At 43.3% G+C, this 21,817-nt stretch overlaps 3 protein-coding genes across 5 annotated transcripts in view; 2 read left to right on the forward strand and 1 right to left on the reverse strand.

Moving 5' to 3' along the window:
• zfyve16 (zinc finger, FYVE domain containing 16) overlaps positions 1-4,397 on the forward strand; it is a 32,110-nt gene extending 27,713 nt beyond the window's left edge. For all 3 annotated transcript variants that reach the window (XM_062527363.1, XM_062527366.1, XM_062527364.1), the window contains one exon: positions 1,163-4,397. In XM_062527363.1, coding sequence (XP_062383347.1) covers positions 1,163-1,321 — 159 coding nt within the window. In that variant the 3' untranslated portion in view covers positions 1,322-4,397. The remainder of the gene's footprint in view (positions 1-1,162) is intronic.
• Positions 4,398-5,589: 1,192 nt separating this feature from the next.
• ankrd34ba (ankyrin repeat domain 34Ba) lies at positions 5,590-7,242 on the reverse strand. Its single transcript, XM_062528614.1, has one exon. It carries the CDS (start codon positions 7,240-7,242, stop codon positions 5,590-5,592), a length of 1,653 nt encoding a protein of 550 aa, XP_062384598.1.
• A 9,489-nt stretch (positions 7,243-16,731) lies between these two features.
• The window catches only part of rasgrf2a (Ras protein-specific guanine nucleotide-releasing factor 2a), a 31,436-nt gene continuing 26,350 nt past the window's right edge, over positions 16,732-21,817 (forward strand). The window contains exon 1 of the mRNA XM_062528155.1: positions 16,732-17,400. Coding sequence (XP_062384139.1) covers positions 17,125-17,400 — 276 coding nt within the window. The 5' untranslated portion in view covers positions 16,732-17,124. The remainder of the gene's footprint in view (positions 17,401-21,817) is intronic.

Genomic DNA, 21,817 nt, shown 5'->3' on the forward strand with positions numbered 1-21,817 from the left:
CAGACTGGTCCTGCTACTGGGTTAAGGACCTTTTACCACCCACCCTGCCTGTCTCCTAGAATCTCTTCCATGCTCTTGAGACTGCAGTGGGAGACACAGCAATCTTTCTGGCACTGGAAAGTATATGTGTGTCATTCTGGAGGAGTTGCACTACCCGTGCAACCTCTGTAGGCTCCACCAGAGCGGTAGATAAAACAGAGTGGTGACACTCCTATAGACCTCCATAGGAAAAAATGGCAGCGCTTTTCCAGGCTATATCCACGTTATGGGACTTTTGGAACTATTAACAACCAATCTCTTGGTCAGTAGTCAATGAGTTAATTGATTACACCCTCCAGCATCCAGAAGTACATCCCACCCTCCTACGATTCAGCCATTCAGCGCAGGTCGCAACTCTCTTTCTATGGCTCTGGGCTCCACATACTGGTTTATGCTACCAGTAGTAACACTGACCCAAACCAAATGCAAAGATAGTGAAAAATCTGTCAAGAAGGATAAAGATGGAAAAAATACCAGTTGCCACTAGCTGTAAAGCCATTCCTGTTGTGATGGTCGTCTCATAGGATACATAACTATCCAGATCAATACCCCACAGGTGTGACTGACCTTACCACATTTGTTTTATTAACATAAAATTAAAAAAGAAAAAGAAAAAACTAAAATTAGCACTAAAATGAGCTATTTTCGCCATTAATTATGTTTATCTTCACAATTTAACACATTTCTTTACACTTCATTGTATAATCAGAAAGTCAAGATCATCAAAATGTGATTATCCAAACCCAATCCAGGTCAAAAAACAAGTATAATGGCTTTCAATGGCGGCCATCTTGGAAAATGGCAGCCATATTGGATTTTTTGTGTGGCTAATGTGCTTTTTGGATAAAGTGGGTCCCAAAGAATATGTGTGCAAAATTTGATGCTTGTACCACAAAGTGAACGATCGTTTCACTAATCTGCCGCACTATAATGTTTGTGTAATTAATTAATCGTAATGTAACGCGCTAAAGTCCCGGCCCTAGTTAAAATTGAATTGTGTTTTTGAAGTTGTGGATGAATGTGTGTGTTTTTTTTCTGCGGCCGGTTGCATTTATCACACAGACTTGAGACCACCACTCTGTGTGTGTGTGTGTGTGTGTGTGTGTGTGTGTGTGTTGTGCAGGTGGAGTACCAGGCGGGCTCCGGCGGCCGGCCGCTGCCCCAGCGCTACATGAACGAGCTGGACGGCGCTCTGATCCCCGCCATCCACGGAGGCAGCTCGCGCGTCCCCCAGCACGCCCTCGACATGGAGCTCATCTTCTACATCTCGCACAGCCTGTGAGCCGCCGCCGTCGCCCACGTCTCGCGTCGTCCACACACCCGCGCGACCGGACCTCCGCATATTAGCGCTCTCATCTCGGAGCCTGATAACCTGCATCTCCACCCGTAGTCTCCAACACCAGACCGCTGATGGGCGTCAGCCAGCACCTGAACATCGAGAGGCCTCCACATTATGCATAGTCTCTGAACACATACAGTACCACGACGGCTGTGGATGAGGGTTCCTCGCCCGCGCTGAAAAGGGGGGGGGTCTGTGTCTTATTGGTTTCTAAACAGGGTAAAGAGATGATTGGACAGTCATTCAGCATCTAAAGATTACAGCCAGTGTTCTACGTTTCCTTTAGTTCCTGCAGATCCCGCACAGAATCGACAGGTGATGGTCAACATTTTATCTTTTAAGTCTTTAGGCAACTTCGGGATCCCGAATGATATCTTAACCTGACACCTAACTAACAGTTCATACCGCAGCATCCAAAGACGGAGCTGGTCTTCCACATCCCAAAGTGTTTTAGTTGATCTGCTGGATCTGAACATTCCACCGAGTCAAAATCTCTAACCAATTTACTACACGCGGGTGTGGGATCTTTGTAACGTTATCTTTTTTGTTTTTCACCACAACCGAACCAAGAGCTGGGCACCTTAAGTGTACAGCACGGCGTCTGAAGCTGGAGCTGGTCTTCGACTGCATGGTATTCATTCTCTGTGTCATGAAACCGCCCCAAATGCGCCACTAAATATCAGAACAACAACCTGCTCTGTCAGCGTTTGAGGTCAAAAGAGATGGAGAAGGCTGAGACTGCCTGGACATAAAGTGTACCACACAGGTCATGCTCCCAACAAGATAACCAATGGCAAGACGTCGAAATGTGACGGACAGTCCTTGACAAATCTGTCAGCGAATCAGAAGGCAACCCTAAGTGTGACTCTCGCTCTTGATGAATCGCTTGAACCAATGACAGGACTGTTGAGTGTATGACCCGTCAGCCCCTAGACCTTCACAGCCAGTTGCCCCCTTCTCATCACTGACACACGTGCACCCGAGGAGACCTCCTGTATATACAGCATCCCTGCTTCATAAAGGATAAAGTTGTAAACAAATACCAAAAAAGAAAAAAGAAAAACAGGGACCTGGTTTGTGTATTCTGGCTGTGGATGTAACACATCGGCTCATGTGATGCAGTTGTTTGAATGTTAGTACGCAGACTATCTGCACAATTTTTAACTAATTATTAATTGAATAATAATTATTTAATGGTGGAACGAGGATGGATTTATATTCAAGTAAGTTACTTGACTGAATGCTGGACTCCAAGTTGGTGGGGAACCCCCCCCCCCTCTAGTTGGGGCATTGAGGCATGTGTGTGTTTCTGAGCGGTAATTGATTATGGTGCACATTAATATCTCTATAATTGATGATATGAAGTTACTGTCCGCTTGTATCGCCTGATGATTACCCGAGGCATAGCACAGTCCTCTCGCGATCATCTCCCAGAGCCTTTTCATCATGCTTACCTGTCTAGGAGGAAGGAATCACCTTTAAGTTATTTGAAGCTTTTATGAAGCTTCAATACTATTTTTTTTTTTTTTTCCTTGAGTTGTCCTTTAATGTTGAGTCTAACTGACTTGTGATAGGCCATGATCATTACCACTGAAGTATGCCGTGCTGAATCCGAGAGAAATCCCCCCAAAACCTTGGACATGCCCCACACTGGCTCTGGATGCAGAATGCAGGGCTTAGGTGACCGTGGTTACCAGACACGTCTGCCTTTGTTGCTGACAACACTAATGCCCATTCTGCTGCTGCACGCTGCTGCTTTGTGAGCCCTGAGTGTCTGTGTGTGTGTGTGTGTGTGTGTGTGTGTGTGTATGTGCGCGTGTCTGCCTACCTGCTGCGAACACCTGAGAGCGCTGTTGTCCACAGCTGTCTCGAACATGACTGAAATGTATCTAGAAGGTGTGGTTTGTCGTGGCGGTCTAAACAAATAACTAGGAAGCTGCTGATCGTGAATGAGTTTGTGTCCATTTTACAGGCGAGGCCTTGATCTTCTGTGAACGTACAGTTTGAGAAATCAGAGCCACTGGGTCAGCAATGCAATGAAAGATCAAAAATGGACCCTCACCCCCCAACCTCTCATACTAACTCTGAATAGCTTTGTGAAGAGGAAGGTCTCATTACCAGTATGTAATTATTACTGATTTTTACGTTTTCGTTCTGTTGCTATTTCTCCAATAGAATACTGGGTCTTGAAATGAAGAATGCTTTTGCACTTACATAATTTCTCCATGAATGGATGAATAAGCGCGTCGACAAACAGTTTTATCCTATAGTACTGACCACTATGGGAAGACTGTATGTACTTACCAAAATGGACACATGGCATTGCACCTTACACTACCATTTGTGTTGCTGTCCAATAGTTAGACGATGTTGCTGATTTTTCCCACAGGTTGTCTTTCTTTACTTTAACATACAGCAGCTGCGAAGCATTTTCTATTCATTGCACTCCATTTATTTGAACCTGATTAACATCAAGGAGGGCAGTAACACTGGTGCGAACACAAACCCATTAAAAACAAAACTGAATGTGCGCCTGAGATTGGTGAACACACAGTGTTCTCTGAGCATTTGTCCTGTTAGGGTATCTGAATAATGATTCAGAATGCAAATACAAATGTTGGGTTTCCAGTTCAATTGAAACACTAGCAGGTGAGCGCATATTTTGTATGGAAGGCAAAACTATATATGTGCTGTGAAATCAGAAGCATTTATGGTATTTGTTGTTTTATAGCAATGATGAATACAGTTAATGATTGAATTCAGCTTCTTTTCAGGGTGATGTTTTGGGAGGTAAATTATTTTCTCACCGTCATTAATAGAACATGAATCAAAGACATAAAGTATTTTTATGCTTTTAATCTCAATTTCAAGCGTTTTGCATAATGTATCTGTATTTATTCAAGAAACCAGCTTTATTTGGTGATTCTGGTATCTGGGACCTAAGGATGTTCTATAAACACCATTTATTTCTAAATATGTACTTCATGTAGAATAAAATATTGATTTATATGCAAATTAATGTTGTGTAATGTAGTCTGTATTTTTATACTGAAAGATTCTCTAGGCATCTGAAGGAGGTAGATGGTACCAAATGCATGTTTTCACATTACTGGTCTATCAAAGTTATTATGCCTTTCTCTAAAACATCAAATCTGTTGCACCCAAAACAGTACACCAAAATCCCCTTTTAAACCCTCTGACAGATGTGTTTCATTGAAATGGATTGAAATGGTGGCATTACCACTGCGTAACCACTAGACACTTTAATTAACTTTGACAGTAACATTTTACAGTTTGTGATAAATACTTAGTCACAGGTCTTAGTTTCAAATACACAAACGCACAGAATTAACTGACAAGGAAGGGTGCTTTCTATTCATGTGGAATGTGGACTATGAGATCACATCTACTCTTATTGGTTACATTCTTTAATAAACCAGTAATACCGAACAGTTTACTTGCATACAATTTCCTCTTAAAATGTAGTTAGATGTCTATTTCATCAGTTAACCGACAGTCAAATGACATGTTTAACTTTGCTCGGCTGGTCTGTTGTCGTAAAGTTCCATTGGAACTGGACCTGCAGTGTGGCAAATCTACATCACCTTTTGATGGAAATGCTCCACAAAATGTAGCAGCATATTTCACACACTAACATGAACCTGATGTTTGTGAATTACATCGTCACAAGACAGATAAGCAAGAGAGTCTGAACTCCACACATCACAAGTTTAGAATGTGACTGGATATCTTTTCAACCAATCCTTTGTAGTGGCTGAACAATTACAGATTTGGTCCTAACATGGAAAAACGAGGACAGGGTCATCACCACTGTCTGCTGCTGTCTATAAAATGCTACCATCTTTTTTGTGACGTTTGTAACTGTTTCTCTGACAGACATGTCCTTTTCAGTCTACATGATGCCAGTACTGTATATCTTATCCTTTGGACAGTCCTCACCCCCTGGTCAGTTCAATACTGATTTGACAGAGCTAATTGGCAAAATCAGGCGGTGGTAGAGTGCCATTCTCTCAACTGACGACACATATTTAGCACATTATAACATTTAGATTCCACAGTGATCTTATATAAGTGCTGCTGAGCAATAGCATATAACGAAGACTAACACCGTGAACCTCTCAAACAGTTGAAGAGGATATGAGCAAGTTAAACGCATGTTTGTTTTTTTTCTGCTTCACCCAGATAACCATCTAATGGCCATAGATCTCTTTGAAGTCTCCAAGTTGTTTGATTTGCTCTGTCTGCATGGAATGTCTCCTTAGAAGCATCCTCCTGCTTTTTGGGTCCTTCAAGCCTGCTGGTGCCTGGGGGTAGCAAGGCTTCACTCCAGATAGTGTGCCACAACCCAGCTTGTTATTACTGGGCACACCTGAGGCATTCGCCCCAACCTTGCAGGGGGTGTGTTGGGTGAGTGGTGGCAGGTGATACCCCTGGCGAGGATGTGAGGGCTGGTCTGAGAGGAGGAACCCTGAGGACCGTCGCTCCAGACCGGCCGGGTGCCTCTTGGGTGCCTGGGTCAGTGACGAGCCCTCGAGAGACTCCCTCGACCCAATCAGAGTGGAGGAACGAGACGTGACCAGCCGCTTCCTGTCAACGGCCCCCTTCACGTCGTCCAAGGAGCCGGCGTTCTGGAAGGACAGCTGAGAGTCCGAGCTGTAGTGGTCCATGCCCAGATTCCGGCGACAGATGATGTTCCGGAGGCTGGACACAGCCAAGTTTGGGAGGGACCTATCGGGGTCTCGATCAGCTGCTATGGGTTCAACCGTGGTCTTGGCATGGAGGTTTGGGTGCGAGAGCGAATGAGACGAAGACAAGCCATCAAAGGACATCTTGCGGCTGGGCATTAAACCAAACTCCTGCGTCGAGCTTCGATTGATGGCAGCCTGACCAGTTGGTCTCCCAGCTTGGCTCAAGCCACCAGCCTCTCTGAGGTCAATGCTCCAATGTCGTGTCAGAGGGCCACTTGTAAATGCTAACTGCTCGGTTCTGAACGAGAGCTCGTCCTCTAGAGAGATGTCTGGGGGGTCCTCGATAGGGAAGTTGCCGAGACCTTGCTGCTGGACCAGGAAGGAAACCGGTATCTGCAGCCAAGGTTCTGAGTTCAGGCGTTGTAGTGGGACAGTTTTGTCCAGGATTTCGTTTGTGATACCGCACTGACGGCAGGGTGAGCAGGGCTGGGAGTTGGTCACACCTTTGCACTCTTGAAAGGAGAACATCTGTTTTGGGCCAGCACTGTGAGGGCCCGCAGAGGTCTGGAGCTCGATCTCCGACGGAGAGGTACAGGACAGCGCAGGTGAATTCAGGTGGTCCCACCTCTCCAGGGCGCCTACTTGAGGAACGTTCAGGTACTGTTTGGTCATTTGCTTCCCATCGGCCATCTTGTCGGTGGTAATGATGATGACCTCTTTGCCCTTTGCCTTACAAGCGTCGATCAGCATCCTCAGTGTTTCTTTGTCCTTGGCGTTCACAGCATGGACCAGTGCCGAACATCCGGAATGGTCCTCCAAGCTCGGGTCAGCACCTGTCTCCAGAAGCTGAGACACCACCTCGGCACCGGCCCGCTCCAGACAAGCATGCATCAGCGCCGTCTTCCCGCTCTTGTCCTGAATGTTTGGATCGGCGCCGCTTTCTAGAAGGTACCGCACCATCTTGGGCTTGGGCACACTCTGCTGGTCCACGTGTTTGCTTTTGCAAGCCACCATCAGCGGTGTCTCACCCATGTCGTTGCTCTCGTTTATGTAGGCGCCACCCTCCAGTAAAAGACGCGTCAGACGCAGCCGACTCAAGTAAACGGCCTTCAGTAAGGAGCTGCCATCTGTGTGAACAGTCTGGGTACCCTCCATGGCGGCTTCTTTCATTGTTTGGGCACACGTCATGGAAATCACCCACCAGTGTTGTATGATCTGTTCAGCAAAACAGCATAAAATAAAGGTGGCTTATTCATATATTGCAATCTCAAATCTGTATACTGCATGATGGATTCTGTTGTTTTGACTTGATTATACAATATTAGTAAAACAGCGATAAATCATTTTCAGTCATTCTGTTTGGTTTAAAGCTAGTATGCTAGATCCTTACAGTAGGTCTCTGTGTAATTAGTGAGCACTATATAAGTCAAATATATAAGTCCCCACCATATGGTTTTATCTGCAAAGAATAGATTTAGCTGTGGTGTACAGAATATAATTCCTTGAAAAATGAATATTTTCCCATGAGAAATCAAATCAGGTGCGACAATACTGAAATGCTGAAGGCCTTGGCATTGCCATTTGCCATCAACAACATGGTTTCTCCTAAAGTGTTGGTTTTCTCCCTCCAGATGCCTATCTGTTTGCTCTCTCTCTCTCTCTGTCTCTTTTGCCTCTCTCTCTCTCTCTCTCTCTCTCTCTCTCTCGCCTTCCCTGTCTCTTGTGTCTGAGCAGCTGCAGTATTCTAAAGCACATTGTGACACATGTCCTTGGCTCCCCACTCCTCTCACAACAGGCTGCCACAGTAAAGTTGCCTTGTGCTTCAGTAACAATATGGGTCTGCCTGAACATTTCAACTTAACAAAATTAAGGGTATTCATTCAGTGAAACAAACACGTCTTTTAAAAAACAAAAACCAGATAAAAGCCTAATTTAGATTGATCCAGGCATCCAAACTAATAAACCCACATGGGTCCATGGCAGAACACTGAGTGGCACTTTTCCTCCCATGTATTCATGTATTTACCCAGGACTGACTGAGCTTGCAATGCTGTTTTTCACTGGTGCGCGCGCGCACACACACACACACACACACACACACACACACACACACACACACACACACACACACACACACACACACACACACACACACACACACACACACACACACACACACACACACACACACACACACACACACACACAGGAAGAGAGAGTGCTGACAGCCTCTGAGCATGATAGTTTTTCACTGATGCATTTTACACATCTTTAATAGCCCCGTTTATACTTAAGCCTAGGAACTCAAGCCCGGGAACTTTGGCCTAGGCTACAGGCATCAGGGTTCTTGCTGGAGTTACACTTATCATGGGCCATTTTACCAGCTGCCAGAATTACATAAATTCATCAAGACGAGACACTGCGCAAGATTCCGCAGTAACCACGTAACCGTAGCAACATTCATTGTGATGTGTAAGCACCCGTGCTTGATCTGTCGGCCTGGCAGTTGAGCAGGGCTTGTAGTAGGCTATGGCAGTAGTTCCAGGTTTGGCCCGGTTCAAGCCTAGCCCAGGACAGTATAAACCCCTCTTGGCCCAGGAACAGAGTTCAAGCACCAGGTCCCCAGTAAAAATGGGGCTAATTGGTGCCTGTGTTGGTTCGCTCAGAATTGTGGCTTTGTTTTTTTTTCTGATTTATTCATTTATCTTGCCAGTTGCCATGGGAGCTACTATATAAGATCTATACTTCCACTGTGGCACACTCAAATAACCCCATTCACCATTGCATTCACTGTAATGATGTTTTCAGCAACACTCGATATGGCAGACACAGCTTTTAGAATCTCCAATGGAGATGCCAATTTGAACTCTTGTGCTGTTGAGCAAAGGCAATGATCAATCAAATCAAACAAATCATATATAATAAAAGGTGATGGTGCTTTACATATGTATGTAATATGCATGTATATTCACTGTGTGCTATATACCATTGGTTTGTATCTAGCTCTGGGAATTGATAATGACTTTCCCTTACCTCACAATAGCTAAGGTAAACACAGCTGAGTTCTGGCTGTCTGTCACTAATGTAATGAGAGGCATCTTTTATATGTCTCTCTAGGTTTCAGGTCTATAGGACTGTAAATATGCTTTGTGGTTACACTGTGGTTCTTAATTAGCCTACTATTGTGCATTCATGCTTTTTTCTCTTTTTTTCTTGATGTACAGTAGGCTAGCCTACTTGCTGTTAGTTCGGCAACGCCGGACTTGGAACTGACATTCGAAACAAGAACTGGGCATGACATTCAAATGATAATAATGTATGTATTTTTTAAAAAAAAACATACAGTTTTAACAGTAGCAAGCACATGTAAGCCCCCACATTACACATTGCTGTGAAATTGTAGTAGGCCTACGCCTTTCTATTGGTAGAGCGCGTTGTTTCCATAGCAAAGTGCGGCGTCGGTGCAGGCGAGTGATGAGAGTGACTTGTGCCCCCGTCAGCAGCTCTCTGCCCCGCTCCGCTCCGCAACCCCACGGGGAGTCTGTGCGCTGCACTCCTCTTATGTGGAGAGGGATCACCGGAGCGCGCAGACAAGTGCGTGCCAAATAAAGAGTGAAGTGGACCGCGGGTTCCACCCCAACAGGTCCTTTGCTAACTCACGTACACAAGGTGCGGGGAGTGGGTGATTTAAAACATTTTTTACAAAAACTCTTACAGGGATTCCTAGATCGAAGTTAATGGATTCTGGAGAACAATAGGTGACATTATATAATGAAAGTGGATAAACATAATTAAAGACATTCAGAGATAAAGAGACAGTAACCATTATGCTGTTATTCTTGAGTAATTACAATTGATCATACTGCAATGACCTTCAGGATAAATAATCCAATCACAGAATACTTATTTGATGTGTTTTGCGTTTGTCGGAGATGCCTGAGAGGTATACACTGAGATCAGCAGGCGTTTATTAAAACATTATATTAAAAAGAATATCGTGGGGATCTGTATATTTTTCAACACTTCACATAGAGGAGAGATGGACATTGTAGCTTACTATGTCATCCGTGAAAAGAAATGTATGCGTAAATTGAGTTTTTGGTACTCACCAATAAATCCCTTTCAACAGGCTTTGCATTCAGAGGTGTTCAGATACATCCCTTCTAAAGTCGGAGAAATCACAAATTTGCCTCTCTACCTCTTGATCAATTCACTGTGTAGAAAGATGTTTATTTGCAGATATTGGAGAGGTTGCGTTCGCACACTACAACATATCCCATAGAAGACTCTGTGCGTAATGCGCGCGAGAGTGTCTATGCGCACAGCCGCACGCGCACACGTGAGTGCGCAAGTGAGCATGGGCAGAATACGCTGACTGTGAAAGAGCTTTCTTATATCTCTATGGCAAAACAGATGTGACGTTAGGCAGGTTTGAAGGACGGTGAGAAATATATAGCCTATATTGTTTCCCTTCAATGTTCATAAAAATGAAAGTAAGCAGAGATGGCAATGGATAGACTACACGCTACACACTGAACATTACTGTACACTGAGAACATTCATTTGAAGCTGCCTGTCCATGAAGGCCCATTTTTACTATTCCCTTTGATGTGAACTTGAAAACGTAATCAAACTTGAGTATACAGGTGACTACCAAGCCTAATTTAATAGCTGCCTTACCTTTTACTTGGGTAATGTCTGTAGGCTACCTACAGCGTTCAGATTTATGCAAAATAATAGTAGCCGAGGCTACTAGTCTTGACATCAGTGAGGTGAGATGATGTTAGATAAAGATGTCAGATCATGCATCACCAGCATCTCTTCGGCTCAAATATTTAAACGGATGGAGATGTTGTTAGCATGTTAACGTTAGTGCAAATTGCTCCGATAACATGCAGCAATCCTCATTCTCCTTATTATAATGACATCTTCTGAGACGCTATAAACAGCACATGAACCCCATTACTCTTGTTTTGTCCATATCGATATGTTGTGACGGCCATTTGTGATTCTTTCCTTGCAGACAGTTGCCGTGGGAGGCTAGGATTGTAAGGTATTTCAAGAAGTGAAAAGAAAAACTCGGCTCGTTAGGTTGCTCCGAGGGTGACGTGAGTTTCAGCTGAAGCGATGTCGTTTCTATGACAACCTATGGAGGAACTAGAAGACAGGCACGAGTCCTTCGTTTTGCGGATTTTTGTGGAAGGTCATGTAGGTATACAGTAATTATTAACTTTAGTCGGTCATGGGGGGGGGGGGGGGGGGGGGGGCTAATGTATTGGAAATACATTATTTTTTTGCCCTTCCAGTGGATTGGCAAGTTCAAGATAAAGTTGATCGATTCCCCCTTTGAAGCCTATGCTATTTTCAGTGTAATTTCACAACCTTTACTTTGAAGCTCTTACTGTATTTTGGTCATTGTCTGTGTAGGTGGGATTGTCTGGAATCTGATAAGCCTAATATAAAAATCACTCAAGGAGCACTCTTAGAAAAAAAAAAAGGTGCTATATAGAACCAAAAAGGGTTCTTTTGCATGCTTCATATGGCACCTCTAAATGGTTCTTTAACCCCCCCCCCCACACACACACACCCACACACCTTTTTTTTAAAGAGTGAGGGGTTTGAATTTGGACACAATTTCAGTCAGCCCCATTCTAGATCCCGCCATATATTGCAAACATAATCATTTCTTCAGAGCAATGTGGCTATTGATATGTGATAGGCTCTGCAACATAGCCTGCATCTGGTTTGTGGCATTCTTATTTAAAGACATTTCCTGTTTCCTGCACCTGAATGATTCCTTTTTTTTCAGGCTGTGTTCATCTCTTGGGTGATTCAGACACAGATACAGTCAACAATAAGGGGAATATTCATGCTGGCATACAGATGAGCAGGACAAAATGGTAGAGACAAGGTAGGCTGGAAACCTTTATTCAGATGGCATGAATGGGAATAAACACACACACACACACACACACACACACACACACACACACACACTCACACACACTCACACACTCACACACTCACACACTCACACACACACACACACACACACACACACACACACACACACACTCACACACACACACACACACACACACACACACACACACACACACACACAGAGAGAGAGAGAGACCCACATACATTTGCACACTCACCAGACACAATGTAGCAACCCAGAAAGAAAATATCTGCAAAATCAACACTGATTTGCAACAGGAAGCAAAACTTGCTTTTCAATATTATTTTGTGTTTGTTTGTTGAAAGCTCTTGTAGCTCTTGTAGTAGATCGCAATAATTACACAGCAATCACTTAATGGAGTACAATAATTTCTTGATGTTGCCACAAGATGTCACTGTTTTGAAAGTATTTGCATGTTCGTATCACTCCAATTGAATTCAGAGTCTAGAACTGAATCACACATTAATCTTGTGTCATATTATTTTAAATTGGCATCTGATGTCCATGCGTTTCAGGTGCAGTTGAGACTTTGGAGGCTCCTTGGTGAAAACTCTCTACAGGAGAAATCAGGTGAAAGCTCATCTGCATCATAGACATGTATAGTTCACCACAGCTACAAATCCTGGCGGGGGGGAGGCCTTTATTTATTGGCCTTCCTGTGGGGGAATTTATTGGCCTTAAATATGTTAATGATTAATAGTTATTATTACCAAATGGGAAATTGTGACTAAAAATTAATACTAACATCGTATATCAATTATGGAACTGCATAATATTTTTTACCTTTAATGGTCATTACCTTCTATAATTTATAATTAATTCTTTTGCAATTTAAAGTTCTTTTAGAGCCAATTGACAAGGTAAGACAAATGGTGAGTAAATACTTACCAAAAAGTATTTGTAGTGCAGTAGGGTAAAATGTCACACATAATGAAATGAGATTTCCCATTCAGTCTGCAATGTTGAATATGTATTACTCTTAGATATTAGATTGTGCAACAAGCCTATTTTGCATATATGTGCCTAGATGAGCATTCTTCTCCGTCATTGTTTTTATTTCCACGCTTGGTCTCTCAGTGAATTAAGTTACATTGCTGTGTAGCTCTCACCTTAAACACATATCACAACGTTAACATTAGTGCCATTGCATGCCACCATCAAAAGAGATGTATTTATTTCATGACATAACGTCAAACCCATCCCACCAAGCAGCATTCTGTCAATCATTTTTTGCCTAATGGTCACCAAATTTTTCCTTGCCATTTGAATTTGTTGAAAAACAAAACATCAACAAAACAGATTGTCATGGGTCAGCCCCATTTGAAAGACTTATGAGCATGTGCCTATTTTTGGGATTGACAGACATACTAGTAATCCCCCATAATCCCTCAGCTCTGTGGCTGCATGGATAGGGAACATAGGGCAGAGGCCACCATCCACTCGGCCTCCCATACCCTCATACAGGAGGGAAGCCACTGTCTGCTCCGCTCTCACTGTAACTGACTTGCACTGTGCGTACAAATGCTCTTAGGTAGCCTTGGATCTGTTGACAACCAACTTGCAAATGTCTCCTATACCTAGCACAGAGTTATTAACTATTATGTGATATGGTTTTAATGACTTCATTGTTGTAAGGGTATTGTGTGTGTGTGTGTGTGTGTGTGTGTGTGTGTGTGTGTGTGTGTGTGTGTGTGTGTGTGTGTGTGTGTGTGTGTGTGTGTGTGTGTGTGTGTGTGCGTGCATGTATGTGTGCGTGCGTGTACAGAATGAACTTTAAACACTTGGGCTCTGTTCCTGGCCTAACTGAAAATTCAACCATATCCACCTGGTGGGTGGCACTTTTACTAGTCGCACGTTCCATACACATGCATTTGCGTTCTTTTACGGACTGAACAATATCTTAAAGGATGGTGTAAAACTAAAAGTATGTAATTTTGTCATAGTATTAATTGGAAAAATAAGAGACTAAAAGTACACAATGTGTACAAATGTACAGTATGTGTTCTGTGACTATTACCGTACCTGTGTAGATTGTTCTATGCATCTCTCTCTCCCTCTCTCTCTCTCTCTCTCTCTCTCTCTCTTTCTCTCTCCCTCCCTCCCTCCCTCCCTCTGTATATTAGTTCACTTGGTGGCCCACAGTTCTGATGTACCTTCCAAACAGCAGATAAATATTTAGTCATAAATGTTTTGCATAATCTCTGCAGCTGCAGATTTCACAAGGAAGATTATGGCCAGATATTTTAAGATTATTAAGATTACAGAGATGTTTGTTGAAACACCACAATTTGTGTCCATTTGATACAGGACGATTGACCATGTTTATGGCTTTTCTCCATAACTTTACTTAGAATAGACTCATTATTGGAATTAAACAGGAGAGAGCATTGGATATTAAATGTCATCTCCACCATGGACCTTTTTTTTTACTCCGCTGTAATAATTTCACTACATTAGACCATACATCTGTCCTCATGTTGCTTAGCCCGAGAGGGCAGTTGACGTGGTCCGTTTGTCTTTGTTTAGCCGATCATGTTGTCCTCAGGGGCAGTTATAATGTAAGCCGTTGTAAGTCCTTTTTTATTCAGGCTTTTGCGCCCTCTGAGTGGTTGAGAGATTTCACAGGCCTGTGAGGAACTTGGTAATCAGTATGTACAAAAGTGAACCTACATTTACTTGATGGTTTTACTTGAAGTGTATTATTCCCAAAAATATCATGCGTGTACTGTGTGTCATGCATAACTGACTGGTCATTAAAACACTTCCCATTGAACTGTTAGCCTTAAGAAATAATGATGGCGTAGAAATATCGAGTTCTTTATGAGTTAGGCCCTACATAAAAACTGTAGAGTTAATGAAATGTTCGACATAAAACCCCTGGTTTTACACAAAACTTCAACAATCCTCATCGGCCAAGCATTTTATGTGATTCTACAGTATGTACAGTGAATGACCTCAAAGGAACCATTTGTTCAAAGAATGCAACCTCAAGACAAGGCGGTGGCTGAACTTCTGTAGACGATGTGTTGTGTTCTGGCGGTGGAGTCGTCCCAGTGGCCGGGCCGTAGTGGGGGCTGTGTGGGTGTAGCACTAGCGCATCATGCCTGCTCTTTGTACAACTACAAGCACAAGTTCAGCAGCGTGTGGGAGGACACCGAGTTAGCCCAGCAACCTACAGGAGGGAACTGATGTAGAGGTGTAGTATTTATATTATATATCCCAGTGTTACCGTGCACAATAGAGCCATTTTGTGCCTCCCCCAAACTCATATTTACACAAGAATAAAAAAAAAATAACTCCAACTAACTCGCAGCAGGTGTTTAATGTAATGTTGAGTATCACACTAAAAGGACTATCTATTGTGCTCACATCATGTATTGCCAGGGTTGCTCCAAACATCCCAGGGACCAGTCAGAGATGAGAGTTAGAGTTAGCGCCGGTTAGAGAGGCCAAACTGATGGAGTCAGTGTTTACTATGTGTGTACTGGGCACATGGAGGGCATGTGCGTTCTGGATGAGAGCGGGAGGCCCCCTAATCCCAGCTTCTCTTTCCCAGAATGCTTAGAGAGAGAAGAGGCTTCTGGGAATAACACCACACCACTTTTATTGAGAGTTGCTCAGATAGTCAGGGAAAATCCACTACGTTATAAAAACATCAACATTATCATGGGTGATTACTGGAGGCTTGTCAACAACAACAAACATTTTTTTTTACAGCAGGAAAACACACATGCTTACACACATGCAGAAAAACACGTGCACACTCACGCACAATCATGATAACCTCAGAACAGCATATAGCATTACACTCTAGCAGTAGTCTACAGCTGCATTGTTTTGGAATGTCATCACCCCTAAAGTACTGTCATTGAACTTGAACAAACCGTTTAAGTGTTGTAAATATGATAATAGGCTACCACAAATTATTGGCTTTAAAAATTTAACTATTTTATACACATATTGTGTTTTGTTTTTTGGATTTTTAAATATGTTTTTATAGCCTACTTTAAAAAATGATCATTATATGCCTCTAACTATTCTGCATAAAATTGACCAAACTGTATAAGTGTTTAATGGTATGGTTGGTATGTTTACTTGATAGGTAGAACATATTTGCTATTCGCATTCGCTACAATGCAATGGTGTTTCCTTTCACTTTGCGCTAATGGCCACAATTGACCAGTGTGCGCTCACAAGCGTTCCACTTTTTTTTGTGAAATTAACGTTGTAGCCACGAGGGGGCGAATATTATGATTGGCGGGTCAGTGCCTGAAGAAGGCAGGCTTCACATGTAATTATGCACGTTATTGTCCTGGTTACTCGTTAGGTTAATGTGTGATGTTGCAGAGTGAGTTTATTAACACTTCTACCTAAAACGCAAACGTTTCTTCTATAGCCTATCTTTAACAACTTGGGTTAATGGGTTAATATCTTCTTTCAATATGATTTTTCTTTCATTTTTTAGGGCAATTTTCGTCGTAGTTTAAATTACTGATTCAAATGTAGCCTCTCAGAGCTAAATTGACCAGACCCGTAGCCCAGGCATACATAGCCTATAATATTTTGTGCAGAGGCAACTAGTCTACAGCTCGGTCTATTCGCGCGCTTATAGCACAGAGTTGAGTGCCACGGCTTTATCAGACAGAGAGGAGCGACCTGCTGTCTCTTTAAGTTGGTGTCAAAGCCGATTACGAGGGATCTCGGTCGTGATTCCGTCTGTTCACTAGATCTATTTTTGTTTTACGTCGCTGCGTGCACGTTAAGTTTTTATTTTTTACAAATCTTATAATTGTCTGTTTTCTCAATTTACTTTTATAGTCAGGGTCATTTACTAAAATATGCCATTTGTTTGATCTTGTGCTTTCAACATCCCAAGCCTATGACTTATTCTGCGTGAGGGTGATGCGATAGACAACGCGCTAGGCACGTCAACTTTCCTCTGCGCGTCTTAGCTAAGACAGGATTACCGTGGGGTAAACAACGATTTCAAACTTTCTCTACTTTTCTCCAAACTATTGAACAACTGAAGACTATGTGGTCATGCGAAACGGTGTGACTTGCACAGACGGAAAATGCAGAAAAGTGTTCGGTACAATGAGGGGCACGCTCTGCATCTCTCCGTGATCGCGCGTAAAGAGGGCACCAAACGAGGCTTCTTGTGCAAGAAGACAACAGAAAACAGCCGATGGAATGAAAAGTACTTTGCACTCTACCAAAACGTTCTGTTTTACTTCGAGAATGACCAGAGCACGCGGCCGCTGGGCATCTATCTGCTCGAGGGATGTTCATGTGAAAGGTCACCAGCGCCAAAAATCTCCTCTCTCAGCAAAGATGCCCCGGACAAGCAGGTATGCCAAATGTTCATGTGACCTTCATTGAGAGTGTGTTGACTGTGCTGTGTGCTATATAATTAGTCCTATATTAGTCAGTCAATCAGTTGAGGATGATGTGATAATAACGCCACCAATGCTGAGCGGACTGAGAAGTTGATGTGGATTACATAAGTTACTTGCAGAGAGTACGGGGGCACTGAATATGTAGGATGGTGCCTCCGTTCTTCAATCCATCAAAACAATCGCTTAAACTCACATCAGACTGAAATCTAACAACACACAACTGCCAGTTTACGGTGATTCCGCTGTTACATTGAGAGGTAATTACTGTGCATCTCTACCTAGTGTCTGTTCCCACTCTTTGGTAGCCTTTTACCACGACACATCTAATGAGGAAACAAAAACAGAATAGAACATAAATGCATCGCCTGTGACCAACATTTTGTGAACGGCACAATCTGTAGATCTTTGTAGATTCAGTTGCAGTAGAGTAGACTGTTGTTATGAGTTGCCATCCCCTTGCGTTTAGAGGGTGTGTGGATGTCTGGAGATAACACCAGTGATAGAGGGTTTTGTTTTGCCTTATGTCAGTGACAGTGGTTTTGATGGGGATATACACTGTGCTCCCAGATATCAGATATCTCATATTTAGCAGTGATCTGATCTGGTCTGTGACTTGCAGTGTCTTCAGCTTTTTACTGCTGGCTGGATGACATGGTCTGCTGTATATCAGCAGATGTGATGGACCCTGTCCTTGTCCGGCACACACATAAACACACACACACACACACACACACACACACACACACACACACACACACACACACAGGCACACAGTTCACCTCCCTCCATGTCTGCATGCATTGTCTGTGTTCATACGTTTTTAAAGTTCGGAAACAACAATAGTGATCTGGTCCACTCTGAGTCGGTTGAGTTGGTCACTTTAGAACTTCATTATGGATGTGGAGCATTCTGACCGTTTACAAGGTGCACAATATTTTTCTGGTTTACTGGAAGGGTTCAATAAAACAGTTGTCTTTTTTTGTGTACCACATGACACTAACGCAGCAACAGAATTCCATTCTGGCTCGTGTCCATTCTACAGTAACTGTCCCATCATGAGGGAGAACAACACAGCCGCAGACTCACACATGACCTCCATTAGGAAATAGTGATAGCCTCTCAGCTTACACTCTGGCTTTGGCCTTGATTGCAGCATTTAGTCTGCACATCATGCCTGAGCTAGACATGTTTACTCATAGAGACATGTGTGTACTCAGTCTGCACATCATGCCTGAGCTATCTCTATGATATAAAGACATCTTTACTCATAGAAGTATGGATCACACACTGTTTGACAACGAGCGGTCAGTCCAAAACCGATGGATCTCGACTGGGAGGATGGATGCGTTTGATCCTCCTCAGCGAGGATCCCTCAGATGACCGTGATGGCACACTCCGTCCGGAGTCTGCCACGCAGAGTCGGGCACGGAGAAGACGGGGGTTGGCGGCACTGGCGTTGGGCGCTCAGTTCAGATGACATGAAGCGTCGGAGCGTCAAAGCGGCAGCATCAAAGTGCTCTGGTCAGCCATGAAAGAGCCGAGGGCCTGTGTGATGAATGGGATGAATATGGCTTTGATTTGCCCTCTTTTCTTAGGCAATCAGCCCCCCCCCCCCTCAGAACCAAGGGTTGGCATCACCCACGTCAAACCCCAAAATGATCAGTCAGGGGCCATTGTGCTCCTCCTGCAAGTGTTATATTTAATGTTTCGTGATGTGTGTGCATGTGTGGGTGTATGTGTGTGTGTGTAAGAGAAAGGGTGAACAAGAGAGTGTTTGTTTGGTGTGTGTGTGCCGCTCTTCCCATATCTTCTTTGCTCTCCTCTTTTCAAATCTCCTGCCTGTCTTCTCCTCCTCTGGCTGCTTCTCTCCTATTTCCTTGTTCCTTTCTTTTCCTCTCCTCTCTCGTCTGTTCTCGCCTGTTCTCCTCTCCCGTCCCCTAGACACCATCCTCTTTCTTTTCTCCTTTTCTCACGCATTTCATGGGCACTGCAGTGCTGCCCTCTCATCCAGCCTCTCCTCTCCTCTCGTCTCCTCTTTCTGGCTTCTCCTTTTCCCCTCTTCACTTTTGTTTCAGTTCACTCCTTCTACGCTCTTCTTTCATCTCTCTCGCTGCTCTCCTATCCTCTGTATTTTAATGCAACCATGTGCACCCCCCCCCCCCCCCCTTCATCTCTGGAGAGAAAGAAAGTTTCTTCGCGGCCCACTGACTCAGTGCCTCTCCCACTCTTGCTCTCCTGTGCCCACATTTAGGCAGCTCCTCTGCAGCTCCGCCTCTGCTGCGGTCTCACGGGTGGGTGGGGGTGGATGGGTGACTGTGCACCTCTCCAAATGCCCCCCCCTGAAAGATCAGAATGCAAATTTGCCATACTCCACAGTGCAGCCCACAGGCTGGAGGGGGGGGTGGGGGGTGTGGGGGGGGATGTGGGTGAGGGGGGGACTCGTGTTGCCATGGAAATGGGGTATGATGTGATTGAAGTGGCAGAATGTTGTCATGCACGTGGCGGTGCACAGAATGTTGGGCTAATGTACAGTACAGGGCATTGTGCCCGATCCTATCACTGTGCCAAGTCTAAGCTGATGACTCCCCACACGGACAATGAATTGAGATGTAGCCAGGAGAGAGAAAGAGAGAGAGAGAGAGAGAGAGAGAGACACAGAGACAGACACAGAGAGAAAAAGAGTGGGGTGGGAGAGAGGCAGGCAGAGAGAGGTGCTTTTTGAATACACAGTATTTACGATATGGTTTTTGATTGTGACCTTTTAACATTTGGTCAACGTGGAGATTTTATGTAATCCTATGTTAGCAGCGCCAAATGATCAAGCTTCAGTTCCCAGAAGTTCAGTTTGTGCATATGGTTCTCTCCAGTTGGACGCCAGTGGAAAATACACACAGGCCTGTGAGGTTCTCTTTTCAAGAAACTAGAGGTTTTTTTTAACATTTTAACATTAGATTTTTTTGGTAGTTTTGGTTACAGTTATGACATTTGTGACTCTTGAAAGTGAGTCAATTTTCAGTTTTTGCCCATTTCCTAGAGTCTAGACACTAGAAATGAATGCTTAGACCGAAACCCAAACCTAAAGTTGTTGTAACTTTACTGTAAGCATAGATACAGACGGTTAGAAGGTTGCCGCCCCCTCTGTGGGGGAAAACATGCTAACATCACACATGAAAGTCAATGGGCTAACTCGCTAGCAGAAAACAAATGTTTTCCCCCACGGGGGGTGTTTCAGCCATGGTTAACACGGTAACTGGGGGCGGTAACCACGACTATGACGAGATGCCGTCTGTATGTATACCTTAAACACATTTTCTGCTTTGCACTTCATTTGCAATCCTGCAGCACGCTTATTGCAAAACACTACACACTTTTATTTAGTGTTTTCTCTTTCTTACATTGGATACTTTGTTCAAAATTTAAATCTTGTGCAATCACTTCTATTCAAAATGCAAAACACATCTGGTAATTGGTAACACACACATACCTGGAAACACTTACAGACAAAAGCGGAACACCAGTCAGTCTGAGACTTAGCACTAAAAATAGACCAGGTAAGCCATTGTGTACCTGTTCAATTGTGTACTTTTACCTGGAGTACCCGTGTACAGTTTTGTACCGGTCCCTTTACCCCCCATCTCTAAAACCTATCGAAGAATTCTTCAGTGTGCCAATGAAAATTATATGACCATTGACCACCAACCACATGCCTGCGGAGACATTGAGGTGGGGTCAGGTCGAGGTTGTATATGAAATACAAGGTTATATTTTCCCCATTTCTTAGCCCGCGAGGATATTGTTTGATGTAGATGAGGTTACTATGTGATCAGATCCCAATTGAAAGCAGGATCTATAGACCTGCCAATCATATCCCTTAAAATTTCTATATATTTTGTACAATTGCAAAGTGGAGTTATTTTTTGCTTTATTTTTTGTTTTGTTTACAGTGCAATAATAGCAAAATGGTATTGGTCACTGCATTATGGACAAATGCAAAATGTACAAATTGCAAATGCAAAAATGATATATATTTTTTGGTGTTGTTGGGATCATAAAACGACAACTGTAGACTGATGACGAGCATTTCTACACTTGAGTTTCACAAAAGACTGTCAAGACAGATAATTAAATGTGTTTTATATAAAGCACATTGCTTAGTAATTCAAATGGTGCATGTGTGTATCATTTTGTTGTAAGAATTACATTTCTAGAAAGGATTGTTAAGTTTTGATTGTAGTGTTTCATTTTGACATAGATGTGCAGAAACCGTGTAAGCAATAACTGTATTTACTTGTTTTTGATGAAGCGCAATCCACTTTAGCAAGTGGGATATCACAGAAAATTCTGTGATTTTATGATTATTTTAAGATAT

This window comes from Sardina pilchardus, chromosome 23, assembly GCF_963854185.1.
Source record: "Sardina pilchardus chromosome 23, fSarPil1.1, whole genome shotgun sequence".
NCBI classification, from domain to species: domain Eukaryota; kingdom Metazoa; phylum Chordata; class Actinopteri; order Clupeiformes; family Clupeidae; genus Sardina; species Sardina pilchardus.